The sequence below is a fragment of the Equus przewalskii genome, chromosome 29, assembly GCF_037783145.1.
Source record: "Equus przewalskii isolate Varuska chromosome 29, EquPr2, whole genome shotgun sequence".
Lineage (NCBI taxonomy): Eukaryota > Metazoa > Chordata > Mammalia > Perissodactyla > Equidae > Equus > Equus przewalskii.
The window spans coordinates 16274588-16288923 of NC_091859.1; the positions used below are offsets into that span (position 1 = coordinate 16274588).

General features: G+C 36.9%; 1 protein-coding gene across 4 annotated transcripts in view; it reads right to left on the reverse strand.

Moving 5' to 3' along the window:
- Positions 1–13846, reverse strand: part of ATP2B1 (ATPase plasma membrane Ca2+ transporting 1) — a 66770-nt gene extending 52924 nt beyond the window's left edge. For all 4 annotated transcript variants that reach the window (XM_008515315.2, XM_008515314.2, XM_070599698.1 and 1 more), the window contains exons 1-2: positions 13421–13846; positions 2304–2501 (exon numbers count right to left, since the gene is read on the reverse strand). In XM_008515315.2, coding sequence (XP_008513537.1) covers positions 2304–2501; positions 13421–13628 — 406 coding nt within the window. In that variant the 5' untranslated portion in view covers positions 13629–13846. The remainder of the gene's footprint in view (positions 1–2303; positions 2502–13420) is intronic.
- Positions 13847–14336: the final 490 nt, after the last annotated feature.

Below are 14336 nucleotides of genomic sequence, written 5' to 3' on the forward strand. Positions count from 1 at the left end.
CAGTCAGCTTCAATTAAGCCAGACAGCAGAGAGATGATGAAATGAAAAACGCTACTCTTTTCATTATTTCCCTTAAAACTTCATTAATAACAATAATCATATTTTATTATATATGTTACTTTAAAACGCATTAACATTTTTAAATTTCTCAGTTTTAATTTAGAATATAGTAAATGTATACAGATATAACCCACAGAATCAAAAGCTCTTTGGAGTCCTCAGTACTTTCAGAGTGTAAAAAGGCCCTGGGACCAAAGAGTCTGAGAAACACTAGTACACTAGTGACTACAGTGCATATTTTCACACAAAACAGTACCAGTAAGAAATTGTGACCATTTAGATTTCTGTGATGGTAGATTACAATGAATAGGTTTCCTTTTAAGTAAGTTACTACCTCGTAGTGTTAAAACATAACATGATGAAAAGATACATGAAGTACACTAATAAATGTTAACACAAAGTGCAAACACTAACTTTTCAGCATGGAACAAAAATATCTTTCTATGTTTATTAACACCTTCTGGGAGATGTTGAGTCTCTTTAACTGGTCTTATGACACTGACAACTAGATTATCTTCCCAGTTGGATCTAATACCAGTATCTCCTTAAGCAAATTTGGGATACGGCCTGTCACTACATCCTATAAAAGAAGCAGTCTGAATTCCAAAAAGGTTTGTCCAGACTTTGTCAGTAACAAAATCCACTCCCATTGATAACAGTTTTCTTTAGTTCTTAGTCTTAGGAAAAAAAATGTTAAAAAGTTTTTAATAATCTGCTAACTGACTCAATTCTAGAATACCAATTCCTAGCATTCCACAACGACAGTTGGGTAAACTGAACACTAAAGAATTTATCTGGATGTTGCTGAACATGGTATGCATCCTTTGTCAGATAAAAAGACACACATTTACACATCCTCACTTACCCACACATGCACACATACACATACATGAGCGCACACACACACATATATACACAAAAATATATTTTTAAAATCTGGGAGGATACATATCAAAATGGTACAGCAATAATCTCTAAGAAGTGGGATTTTCAGTGAATATCATTTCCTTTGAATTGTCATTTTCCCCCTAATTTTTCTACAGCAAAATATGTACTATTTATCTAATAAAAATAAATAAAAGTTCTAAAAATAATTTGGCTCAATACTGACAAAAATATTCCCTAAATCCTTTCTTATCTCTGCATTAGCGATTCTCAACCACAGGCAATTCTGTCCCCTGAGGGATACCTGGCAATGTCTGGAGACGTTTTTGGTTGCTTCATTTGGGGGGTGGTACAATGAACATGGCAACAAAGAAGGTTCCAGTGCAAAATGTCAACAGTGCTGCTGCTAAGAAAGCCCGATCTCCATTGATCTCAGATAAACTGGCTTATTCTGTGACCAACATTCTCCAAAAGAAAAGTTCTCACATAAGCTCCAGGCACACCTTTGAAGGAACTACTTCAAATGATTACCTAAGCCAACTTGTAGAGTTAGCAAATATTTGCTCAATTCTTCATAACTTGAAAGGCATAAGAATGAAGCTTTCACACACAAATACTTTGGTGAATCACTCTTCTGATAAACAAAATACTTCTGGCTCACTCTATAGCGACTTAAATACAGTGAGCAAAACCCAAGCTAGATTTCCTAGCAATTCTAGACTATACTCTCGGGGATATCCATTTTAAATAAATTTTTTTAAAAGGAGAAGAAGAAGAAATGTAAAGGTGGGAGAAAAGCAAAACCGTTTGTAGCTACAAGTTAAAGCAGATCTACCATTCTATAACGTATTTTTCCATCACACAGGATACTTTGTAGTATAAACATTTCTAGAATGGCAAGGAAATTACCCAAATCATGTATATAGCAACAAATTTTAAGAACTTGAAAATTAATAGACGGGAAGAGAACAGAATTTTGCTTTCATATGAGTTTCCTAAAGATTTTTTTAAAAATCAAAAAACAAATTAAATACCAATTTTTTCACAATAATGTTCTAAAGAACTTAAAACCTGTGATGGCACAGACACATCATATATATGGCTTAGCTCCTACCAGACACACAGTATGCATATATGGGAGGGTTATCGAGAAGTGACACCATCTATCTCATAGAGTTATTGTGAAAATTATCTGAGGTAATATATTTAAAGAACCATTAAAAGCACTATTAGAATGGTGCCTAGCACACAGCAAACAGTCAATGAATGCCCACCTGTTATTACGATCTATCAAGTAAGTAAATGAGTGAACTTAGTACCACACATAGAAGTCCTCTTTTCTTCCCCAATTTACTTACGTGCATTATCCCCTTCTGGAGGTTGATAAAAAGAAAGGCCCAATGATACTAGGGCTGCAATTTCTAATATAATTAAAGTGACATCTTGTAATGCTTCCCATACTAACTGAAGAAAGGTTTTTGGCTTTTTAGGAGGTATAAAATTCTTTCCAAACACTGCTTCTCTTCTCTCTATATCTGCAGGGTTTCCACTTAAACCTAATAAAAAGAAAACAAATTTCAGTGAACAGTTTTACAAATGAAAATATCTACTTTATACAAAACACATTCATTTGTTATACTTTAGGTTCCAATTCGGAAGACCCTACCAAAATGGTTTATTTTTGTGTATTAGACTAAGTGTATAGAATTTAAATCACTGAAAAACATGTGCAGTGCTTTAAAAGAACATTTTGAATAGATAATTCAAAACTGGATTAAGAATTTTCACTCTTCCCAACTGCTTATTTTTGATCATACTATCTTATACCGTCTTGTAGACTGACAGAGACCAGAACTGACCCGACAGTTTGGAGGTTTTATATTAGAATTAAACATTTCCCTGACCTTTACTTGTGTTTTCCCTCCAAAGATGGACGAGTATTTAAAGGTATTTATTTGATTCACTTATTGCATTTTGGTTAACTTAATCAGTGAAAGTCTGCTTTTCTCTCTTACTCACTGAAGAACAATGAAAAGTTAATCTATTACAGGCTTTCAAACTTCTCTACTAAAATGTCTGTTACAATTAGATTGATAAAAAATTTGCAAGTCACAAAAAACAGGAGACCTACGACGACCTTTCAAGTTTTACTTTTAGGATTTATTTCCAATTGAAGAAATAGGTGGCGCTATTGACTGACTGCACCTGCGGTCCCTGTAAGGGAAAGGGGACACTGTAGGACCTAAAACTTATTGCCTGGAGTGTGGAATTAGAAAGCTATGAGGGAAGAGGTTAAGAGAGTTGGATAAACATCAATTTTGCCTTTCCTTCACCCCATCAAGCAAGTCCTCCTCCAATTTAACCCAACTGGTCCTGTCAAGCCTGATACATCCCAATTAGCTAAAAGTATATACACATTTACATTATTGTGGGGGTCTGAAAGCACAGCAGTGACAAACGACATTTTTCCTTAGTTTAAGAATATCGAAGAAGGGGCAGAGATACTAGGATGATACAACTTTCAATTTACCATTATAGATTTAAATTTACAATTAATTTAATTCACTTCAACTCTTTTTTTTTGGCAAGAGCTCATTCTAAGAAAATATCAAAGGAGGAAGACAGGAAAACAGCAGATTACTGGAAAGCTCTCAGCTTTAAATGTTTTAGCTATTAATCTCAACGCAGAGGCAGGCAGAGAGCAGGAGAGAGAGAAGAGAGAAAGTATATTGTTAGAATAAACAATGAGAAAGGAATACATAGATTTTTAAAGTAATTATTTACTTTATTAAAGGTAACGAAAAGATTCCAGAGAATGTTTACACTAGTAACTGTAACAAACTCGGGTTCATACTGGGCAGTTCAGAATGCATTTTAGACTTCTGATGAGAAAAGTCATCAACAGAAGGGCTCCACAGAGTTCTAGGCTTTGAGACAGAGTAACAAAAGGAAACGCAGTGAAGAACTGGAGTAACTGATCAGGGAGAAAGACAATATGAGAGAAGAAACTTGAAAATTATAATTTCGAACCCACATACTGTTTCTTCAGACTAGAGCAATGCTCCCCAATCACACATGGCTGCAAACAGTTAACACGAGTCCATGGTTTAACCGAGGGATAGGGGAATCAAGGCAGTGAAGTTTTCCACAAAACAAAATTTATTTGTTTTAAAGAACTATAGTTTGAGAAGTTCCGAGATTACATGCTTACTGATTCTCAAATTAAATGTTCTTTCTTTTATGAAAGGATGATATTAGATAGCGGGAAAGTTTGTTCTGTCTTATGATTTAATGCCCTTATTAGCAAAAATAAAAGACTGCTATCCCTCCTGTGTCAGTCTTCAATTTTTTCTAAGAAATTTGTTTGAAGATAGTGGTTCTATCAGTTGAACTCACATTTAATAGAACCTACCATTAATTACATACATAACACCTGGTAGTTCTAAATATCACTACTGTAACTATAAACATAACTGATCAAGGCTGTCCCCATGGCATAGTGGTTAAGTTTGGCGCACTCTGCTTTGGTGGCCCAGGTTTGGTTCCTGAGCGCAGACCTACACCACTTGTTGTCAGCCATGCTGAGCCAGCACAAAACAGAGGAAGATTGGCACAGATGTTAGCTCAGGGTGAATCTTCCTCAGCAAAAAAATAAAAATAAACATTGATTAAATCTTAACTTATATTGAATATAACACAAACCAATATTTTATGTTAATGCTGAAAAGAACAGCCATGGAGCTAAAGATAGCTTAAAAACGTATCTTGGAGGGAATTTAGGAAGTAAAAATGTAGCTGGTCCTAAGGTTGTAATTCTTCTATCCTACAAGCACACATCTGGGTCACTATACCAATGAAGTTGTCTGGTTTAGGAATTAGAAGACCTAGGTTCCAGTTCAACTACTGAAATCTTGTGCCAGTCGCTCAATCTCTTTGGAGGCTGAGGGGGAACATTAATATTTGTTGGTGTAACTGAAAGACCAAAGGAGAAGGTACAAAATACGTACATCATAAACTACAGGATCATAGTTAATAAACGAAGTCATGGAGAAGACAAGTTACAAACTGAACACCACAGGTTTTAACTCCATTTTGGGGGCAATTAATTTCTATTAATATAAAATAATAAACTTACATAGTCTAAATATAATGAAGTTAACAGTTTTGTAACAAGAGTCTGTTCTCCACATCTGAACATCTACTACTGAACATTTCCTACTTCCAGGCGTTGTTCTGTGTGCTGAGGAATCAGTGCGAGCAAGGGAAGTCCTACATTCAGCAACCTAGTGTTATACTGGAGGGAGACAAAGAGACAAGTACAACAAAATAGAGAGAGAATTGGCATTTATTCTAACTGTCAAGGAAACCACTAGAAGATTTTATAGCAGGGTAGTTACATGAGATAACTAATCGCACCAATGTGGCTGTGTGAAGGATAAATTCAAGCGTGCGAGAGTGGAGGGAAAAGAGCAGTTGGGAGGCTGTTGCAGGACAAAGCAAGAGATGACCGTGGCTTGCATCTGGGTTTTAGAAGGGGAGGCAGAGTGATGGATCTGCCACGTATCCTGTACGGAGATCACACAAAACCTGCTGAAGAACTAGGTCTGGTGAAAGAGAAACAGAAGAATAAGAATGATACTAGATTTTTTTTGTCCATTCCCTTAAGTGGATGGATGGTAGAGACATCTACCAAGACAGGACAGGGTTTGGAAAAGGGAGGCAGGAGTTAATGGTTGTTTGATAGATTTAAACACGAGATGCCCATTAAACAAACAAGTGGAGATGTTTGCAGACAGCTGGGCAGCCATATTCAGAACTCAGGGAGAGGTCTGAGCCAGGGAGTCATCAATACGTAGACAATTCTGGAGCCATGGGCCGAGGAGAACTCCTAAAAGCTAGAGTACGCAGACAAGGAGAGAGCAAGGCTGAGGCAAGAGCCTTAGAACACTCCAACATTTGATGATCAGACAGGGGAGGAGCGCCCAAACGCAACCGAGAAGAAACCGCAGGAGGCAGGGAGGGCAAGCACACAACAGATTCGTGTAGTACTACGGAAGCTTGGAAAAGGGGAATTTTAAAAAGATGATGCGGCCGACTATATGCGATGGTGTTACAAAGGTTAAGTTAGATGAAGACAGAGAATGGACAACTGGCTTTCACTAGTGGAGGCTGATGACCTTGATAAAGAATCTTCCAGTGGAGTGGTGTGGAAGAAAGTCCGATTAGAAAGAACTGAACAGAGAATGGGAATGAGTAAGTGGAAACAATGAGTATAGATAACTTTTTTCCAGGAGTGTGATGCAGTGGGGAGAAATAAAGCAGTAAAGGTGAATTTAAATGGGTAAATAAAACCCATTTTATTCTTTTAAAGATGAGTGACAGATTTTAAGGAAGGTTATTTACCAATGGAAATGATCAAGTAGAGGAGTGAATGATGATACAAGAGACACAGGCTAATGCAGGAGGGAAACCCTTTGCAGAGGCAAGAGGAATAGAATCCAGAGTGTGGGTGTTAGTCTAGGTGCAAGAGGAGGTTTCCACTGTGAGGAGGGAGAAACCAAAGTTTGTAGGGAAGAGATATAGCTAAACTGGTGGAACTGGTAATGAGATTACATGGTCCTAGTTTTAAAAATAGATATGATACCAAATCATTAAGAATAACTTATGAACAAATATAACGAGAAATCGTCTGCCTAGTCCTGTTGGCTCAGTTGACTGTAATGCAGTGGTAATGAGGCCAAGGGCACACGTGGTATTGATCTCCTTACGGCCCAGTTAGCTTCAAAGAGAAAACAGATTCAAAACCCATCAAAAGCAGTCTCAGAATATATGCTTTTGGGGTCTGGATCCACCATTGTGGGAAGTTAAAAAAAAAGCCTATATTCATTCTAGAATAGATAATTGCTCCAGAGTACTGTCTATATATTTGAGAAGGACATATTATGGAATAAAATGCAAATTCTATCAATAGCTTGACATCTTACAAGAAAATGTAGCATTCCAACAGCTGGAACTAATAAAAATCATGTCTCAATTTAGGAAATGAAGAGGGGGGAGTACTGGAATGTAGGAAGCAGGTGGGTTTAACTGAAAATCACAGCTAATATACAGCACATATCACAGTCTTATCAAATTCTGTACATGAAATTATGTCAGTATTTGTGTGTACATATGTGTCCGTGTGGTAGTGGTGATGGCAGCAGCCACCTTGACTTCTTTAAGTGAGGGCCACGTGGAAACATACAGACCAAGAAAGTAGGTGAAAATTTATGTTTAGGTGCTTTCTTCTTGGGAAATAAACTAATACTCTCATCATATCGTCAATTTCAAAAGAGGAGGAGACCCCCCTTCCTGCCAAATTTATGAATCACTGATCAAACATCAAACTTATGCATTCATTCCCGAATGCCTACCATGGGCCAGACACTGACAGGCACTAAACACACAAAAGGAAATGAGTCAGACAGGATGCCTTTCTCTGGCACTTGCCCTCAAGGAACGCATAGTGTGGTGGGGCAGACTGACAGTAACCAGTGAATCACAACCCAGGGTGTATTACAACGGGGGTGGTGAGGATGTTAGGGCAGTACACAGAGAACTGGAATCCAACACGTAGGGGTGGGGATGGATAAGGGAATTCCAAGATATCTGACCTGAGAGCTCAGGAATGATTAAGAGGAAAAAACAGTCATAGGAAGGACGAGGTAAGGTGTTTTAGGCAAAGAGATCAGGATGTAAGAGGCCCAGAAACAAGAATGACTTTAGCAAAATAGTATTTAAGAAATTTTGCTATGCCTCAAACATTGAGGAGCAGCGTTGGAAAGAAGAGATGACGTTAGGAGGTAAGCAGGGGCCAGATCCCAAAGAGATTTGTTAACTTAAGTGAGAAGTCTGAACTTCATTATAGGGCAATGCGAAACCACTGCCAGCTTTAAGCAGGAAAGTGACAAGCAGCATGAAGGGAGACAGGAAAAGCCGCTAGTCTGCTGTTACTTGAATTACTACACAGAAGACAGCGGCCTCAAACAGGGCCATGGGGATGCAGAGAAGCACACGCCCTTGAGTTAAGACAATGCTGGGAGTCAGAATTCCCATGTCTTGCAAACCAAATGAGCGAGAGTGGTTGAGAGACTCCTGTCAAAGTCAAGGCCACGTAACAAGGTGGATAACAGTTTCGTTGGAAAGGGGAAAAAGAGAAATATGCTTCCAGAAGGGAAAGTTCAGAAAAGCTGAGAAAATGAAGATATCGTAAAAGAAGTGATTAGGCTTTTGGGCCCAAAGCTTGGGAGAAACACCTGGACTGAAGCTACAGAGGGTGGAATCCTCAGCGTCCAGATGATATGTGAAGTCTCAGGAGTGTATGACATCACCCAGGGGAAGTGGATAGATGAACAGAAGCCTGAGGCCCGCCAACTTCTAAAGGAAAGCAGAGGAGGCTGACGAGACCAGCCAGATAGGAAGAAAGAAAACTCTGAGAGCATAACGTTATGAAAGACAGAATGTCTGAGTTCTGTACTCAGAAACTGAACCTAAAAATATTCTAACTAAAGCTATGCTACTTCAGGTTGTATCAAGTACAACTTTAATACTACGAAGTTAGAGAAGTAGTAGTCAGTGTTACAACTATTAGCAAAAAATTCATAAGCAATGAAAATTAGTGACCTGAGCAGGTATTAATTAAATGTATAATTCTCTACTACAGCAGCAATCAATTTCTAGGACAAGGTCATGTAGGATCATCCATATAAAGCCCTCACTGGTAACTCCATACAAGTACTGAAACCTCCACAGCTGGCACACCACAGCTATGCAAATGCTTGCTGAGCACCTGAAAGGGCTGTGCCACCCCGAATAACCAAGGACACACATCAGGGCAACAGAGCGTTCTCATGGTAGTCTATAAGTCAATAATGACTTCTCCTGGGCAAACGGCTGATTTTTTAGAGAGTTAAAATACATTTCCATGTGTGAATGTTAGTTTTATCATACTGCACTGTGAAGACATCGTCAAGGCACATCATGACCAACAGCCTTACTTCTAGTGAGTGCAAATATCAACTGCCAGCTGAAACACGATGGAAACATTAGTCCGCCAGGGACAACAGCTGTCGACTCTACCCTGCTTCCTACCACATACTTCTTTTGTTTCTTTCTACCAGTTTCCTTTCTTCACTTCCTTTGCTTTTTTTTCTTCTTCTTCTACCTAATTTTAGCAACCACCACCTAAGCTTAGTGTCTCATGTGTTTTCTTGCCTTTCGCAAGTAAACGACGCTGTGCCTCTTACAGATTACCACCTGATACCCGTCTTTAATTTTTATGAATTCATTTTTATCCTTTGTTTAATGCACTACTATTGAATGATAAACATGATACCAGGCCTAGAGATCTGCATTCTAAAAGTCTTATTATCAGAGTCTATTCTCCTATTCAATGTAAAATATAATATAGAGAACATAGGAACACATTAAAATGGAAAAGATACCAAAAGCTAGTGTAAAACTAAAAGGATCAAGAAATATGACGTAGAATAAGAATAAGAAGACAATGTAGGAAAACAATAAAGATACAGGAAAAAAAAAACCTGTAATGATAATTTTATGCAGTTAGGATGTTATAAGCAGGTTATTTTGGCATAAAGGTACATTCTTGGATTTGGAGGACTATAAGATTTGTGCTTCTTCTAACAGATAAAGCTAAAAATATGAAGTGACAAGTCTCAATTTCTGTTTACCTTGAAATTTATAGTTCTAATTCTATAAAGTAAAGATGGGTAATCAAAACCATTAGGAAGTTTTTAATACGAAAATCATATGCGGCTCAAAACACTTCCTATTGATCAGTATAAATACAATGTGCTTCAAATCAAGTTTCAGGACTACTCTGCCAAAAAACAAGCAATAAATTAGCAAGTCAAATAAGGAAGCACACAGATACAAAAATAGAACCTTAAACCCAATTTTTTCTTCATTATGTTATTCCTGCCATCAAAAACATACTATCGAAGGGCCAGCCCAGTGGCATAGTGGTTAAGTTTGCACACCCCAATTCTGTGGCCCCAGGGTTTGCAGGTTCAGATCCCAGGTGCGGACTTCACACCTCTTGTCAAACCACGCTGTGGCAGCATCCCATATACAAAAAAATAGAGGAAGACTGGCACAGATGTTAGCTCAGGGCCAATCTTCCTCACCAAAAGAACCAAAAAAAATCCCAAACTATTGAGAAGAGAGAACACAGGTACCTCTTTTCTCATAATCTTTTTCGCAAGCTGTACGAGATGAACTTTTATAACACGTAGTACACTACAGTGGTCAAAAGCATGTTCTCGGTAGCTAAAATGTCAAGGTTTGAACCCCTACTCTGGGCTTATGAATTGTGAGACTTCAGGTAAGTCACTTAACCTTTTTATGCTGTGAGTTCTTTGGCTGTAAAATAGGATAAAGCTGTTGCGAGGACAAAATAAGTTAAATATCTTTAAGTGTTAACAACCAATCTGGCACAAAAAGCATTACCTAAATGTTACCTACCATTTTTGTTGTTATTAAGAAATGTCTTAAATTGTTCCTCCACACTTTATAGCAATCTAACATCAACAACCCCAATATTTCTGATTTCCCTTCTCCACTCATTTTTCTCTTAAGCACATATCACTAACTACACATTTCATTTAGTTGTCTCGTAAATTGTCTCCCTCATGTAAAAATAAGGCAGGCATTTTTGTTTTATTCATGGATGTACATCCAGAGCCTAGAAAAGTGCCCTCCACACAGCAGATCCCTGATGGATACAATATCCTGGTAATTCTAAGACACATATATTCTTACATTTTATAAACTTCTCTGAAATTGGGATGTAATTTAATTATACACTCACAGTTATCTTACAATTAAAACTGCCGACATAATTCTTTCTTTAGGGGGTATACAAAATATATGACAATTAACAACCCAGATCTGATCAAAGACTGGATTGTCAATGAATGAATTAATGAAGGAAAGAACTAAAGGGACAGATAAACTTCAGTTTTACCTAACCAAAATTCATGCACTTTGAAGAATCATTTTCATCTCACTTTCCCTGACTATAAGCAGGTTACACCAAGAGAAGAGTACCTGTCATCTAGATCATCTTCTTGGGCATACAAACCCCTTGCTACCTATTCCTGATGATGATTCATTTACTATCATTTGCCTAGTGGATCAGTGAAAAATGTTCATTAGCTTTCTGAGCAACTTAGTTCTAAACTTTGGAAATAATATTCCTGTGAAAGCTGCTGTTTTTATTTATTCTTACAATTGTAAACAAATATAATGCTTAAAATGGCTTTTTTACATTCTTCAAAAGAGTATTTCCAAATGACAAACTGTTTATATATAAACAGCGAAGATAAAACTTTGTACAGATTTTAACAAAAATTAAACTCACAACACTATGAAGAAGATGAGAAAGAATGTTCTAAGAACAAAAGAGGGAAAAATATTGCATACACTTTTTAATAGCACAAAGCAGCAGTAATACACATAAAATTTTGAGTGTCAAGTGAATATTTCTAGAGATCACCCACAGCTTCTATCATATTGTAAAAGAGGTACATAATCATCCCTTTACCAGACTTTAAAAACTACTGTAATAGATGCAAAACTTTCAGTTCACTTGATAAACTTCACTAAGCCAAAATCAACATGAGGAGCACCGCCCAAAACGACAAAGGAAAGTGCAGTGCAAACTAAGGAGAAATCATGTCCATTAAAGATGAGAACACAGGATGGACAGGTATTTAGTTATTAGAAGACAAAAGTTTTGATTAACTAACAGCATAGCAACAGAAAGACATGATTGGGGGAAGTGCAATTAAGTGTAGCTTTGAAACTGAAGTTCAACAATGCTTTTATGAACAAACTGTGTTGTTATATCGAGGGCTTTTTTATGTCAGTGTTTCCTATCAATTTGGTAATCACAAAACATCCAACTATTAGGTTTTAGATTAAATGCAGTAAGTACATACAGTTGAATTAATAAATCTACCAACTGAGAATAGCATATTAATGTACAATCTCTAAAGTGATATAAAGTTAGCTAACATTTCAAAGTGGGTTTGCATAATGAACAAGCTCTGATTTTTGTCAAATTACTGTCTATAAAAGTCCATGGGCCTATTTCTGATTCCCTGAGTTTACACCAACAAGAGGGAGCCCAGCTATCATTAAAACGGCACAGTGTATTTAAGGTATGACTAAGAAGTTCATGTTTCTAGGATTCTGACTTGAGGAAATGATCCAGAAAATCGGGAAAACTTAACAACAAGTCTTGCGGAAAAGAGAACATACTGCAAGTGATCTGAGGAAGCCCTTTTAGGATGTGTGCGAAGGCGGACACTGGCGCCCTCAAGATCATGCTACCTCAGAAAAATTAAAGTAACTATCTACCATTAAAACAATTAGCAATTCACAGAGAATTATATAAAGGTTTTAAGGAATTTGTTAGTGTGACTTAAAACTCTTGAACAATTTTGGAAATAACTTTTTGCTATTACTTTAAGTTGTACCACAAGTAGTACCATGGCATAAGGTGTTTCAGAAAAAATGTTAAGAAAACACTTTTACATAATTTCTCTATAAGTGCCTTTGGAATATATACCAATATACTTCAAGTTTTAACATTAGTAATTTCCCATCCTTACTAAAATAAATTCTAACCAGCAAACACTCATCCTCACATATCCACTCTGCTCCTTTGCAATCTGGAAACTCCTTCCTGAGACTTCCTAACCTTAATTTTATATTCAACGTGATCAGTATACAAAAGGTCATCCTTCTCACACCATTTCAAAGACCATAATGCAGTGAAGTTATAGTGAATTTTCCTTTCTTTAGTCTCAAAAAGAAACTTACTACAAAGCAAGAATTATAAAACCAAAGCCTTCCTTGAACATAGGGAAAATGAACATAATTCTAAGACTGAAAACTATTTTTAATCAAAGGAAAGGTCTGCTAGGTAGAAAACTGCCATCTAACATATACTCCATTTGCTTTAGGACCTTCTGAACTAATTATTAAAGTTTAGGTTAAAAACAACTTGGGCAGCTACTGGCAGTGACAACTATTTTAAGCCAGGTGGCGAAATGAAGGATCCTGAGCCGAGTGTATTTCCACTGAATCCCCTGAGGGCCACCAAGCCGGGTTCCATCCTCTATAGCTCGAGGGGAAAGACAATCTTGCTATTGTAAACAAGCAGCAATAATATGTCCAACAGTACAAAATATTTCCTCCCACCAACCTAAAAGATATAAATTAATTTGCAACATTATTTTCTTGATCTAAAGTTACTTCAACTGAATCAGAGAGCTGACTCATCTTTAACGTCACTAAAATTATGGGATAATCCTACAATAGCCAGGACAATATAAACATGTTTATGATGAGCCAAATATACTGAACTCTCACACAAAGGACTAAAAATGAACGTAATAAAACCCACCTTCATTGGGAGATGTTTTCAACCTGGTGCAAATTCCATAGACGTCGCCATAGCTTTCCTGTATTTTTCGTAATGCATCTGTAGACCTGAGCTCCATGAGGGCCCGCAGCTCCGCGAGCGTAATTCCAAAGTCTCCATCATGATTAGCTTCCTTCAAAGAGTTTTTTACTCCACCATATGCAACTGAGTTGTTTGCCATGTCGCCCATTACAAGTATAATTTATTAGGAGGAAAATGTTTCCCAAAAGACTCTAATTTTCACTTGATATATTTCCAAGATGAAAATCTTCTAAATATCAAAATCTTTCTTAAACCACACACTCATTGTATGACTTTGTACAGCAGCATCAGCAGCATTTCCCAGAGAAGTATCTTGACCTTTGGCCCATGACTAGTTTCTTCACATCAAGCATGAGATGTACATATCTGCAGAAGAAAACATTTAAGAGTTAATAAAATCCATCTTAGGGTATTATGCATATAAGTGTACTTTCTAAATGTCATCAGGTAGCTAATCACAGTATACCATTGAATTATAAAAAAATATTTAATTGTCATCTCATGCCTTTAAAATGTTTTACATGATAAAAAAATCAAAGTATAACTTCTAAATAAAATTGTATATCAAAACACATTAGATCTCACCATTACTAAATGAAACTGCATTTCACATGACTGAATTTTATGTTCCATTCAGTATGACTGTTATTAATAGTTATCATTAAGCACTTATGTTCCAAGCACTATACTAGTTGCTTTAAATTCATTCTCTCATTTAATCACCACAATTTAATCCCATGAGGTGTTATTATGCCTTACTCTACTGAGAAGAGTAAGCTTCAGAGAAATTGAGTTGTTTTTGCACAGCTAACAAATGCCTGAAACCAATGAGCTGGGATATCTCCAAGTCCATGTT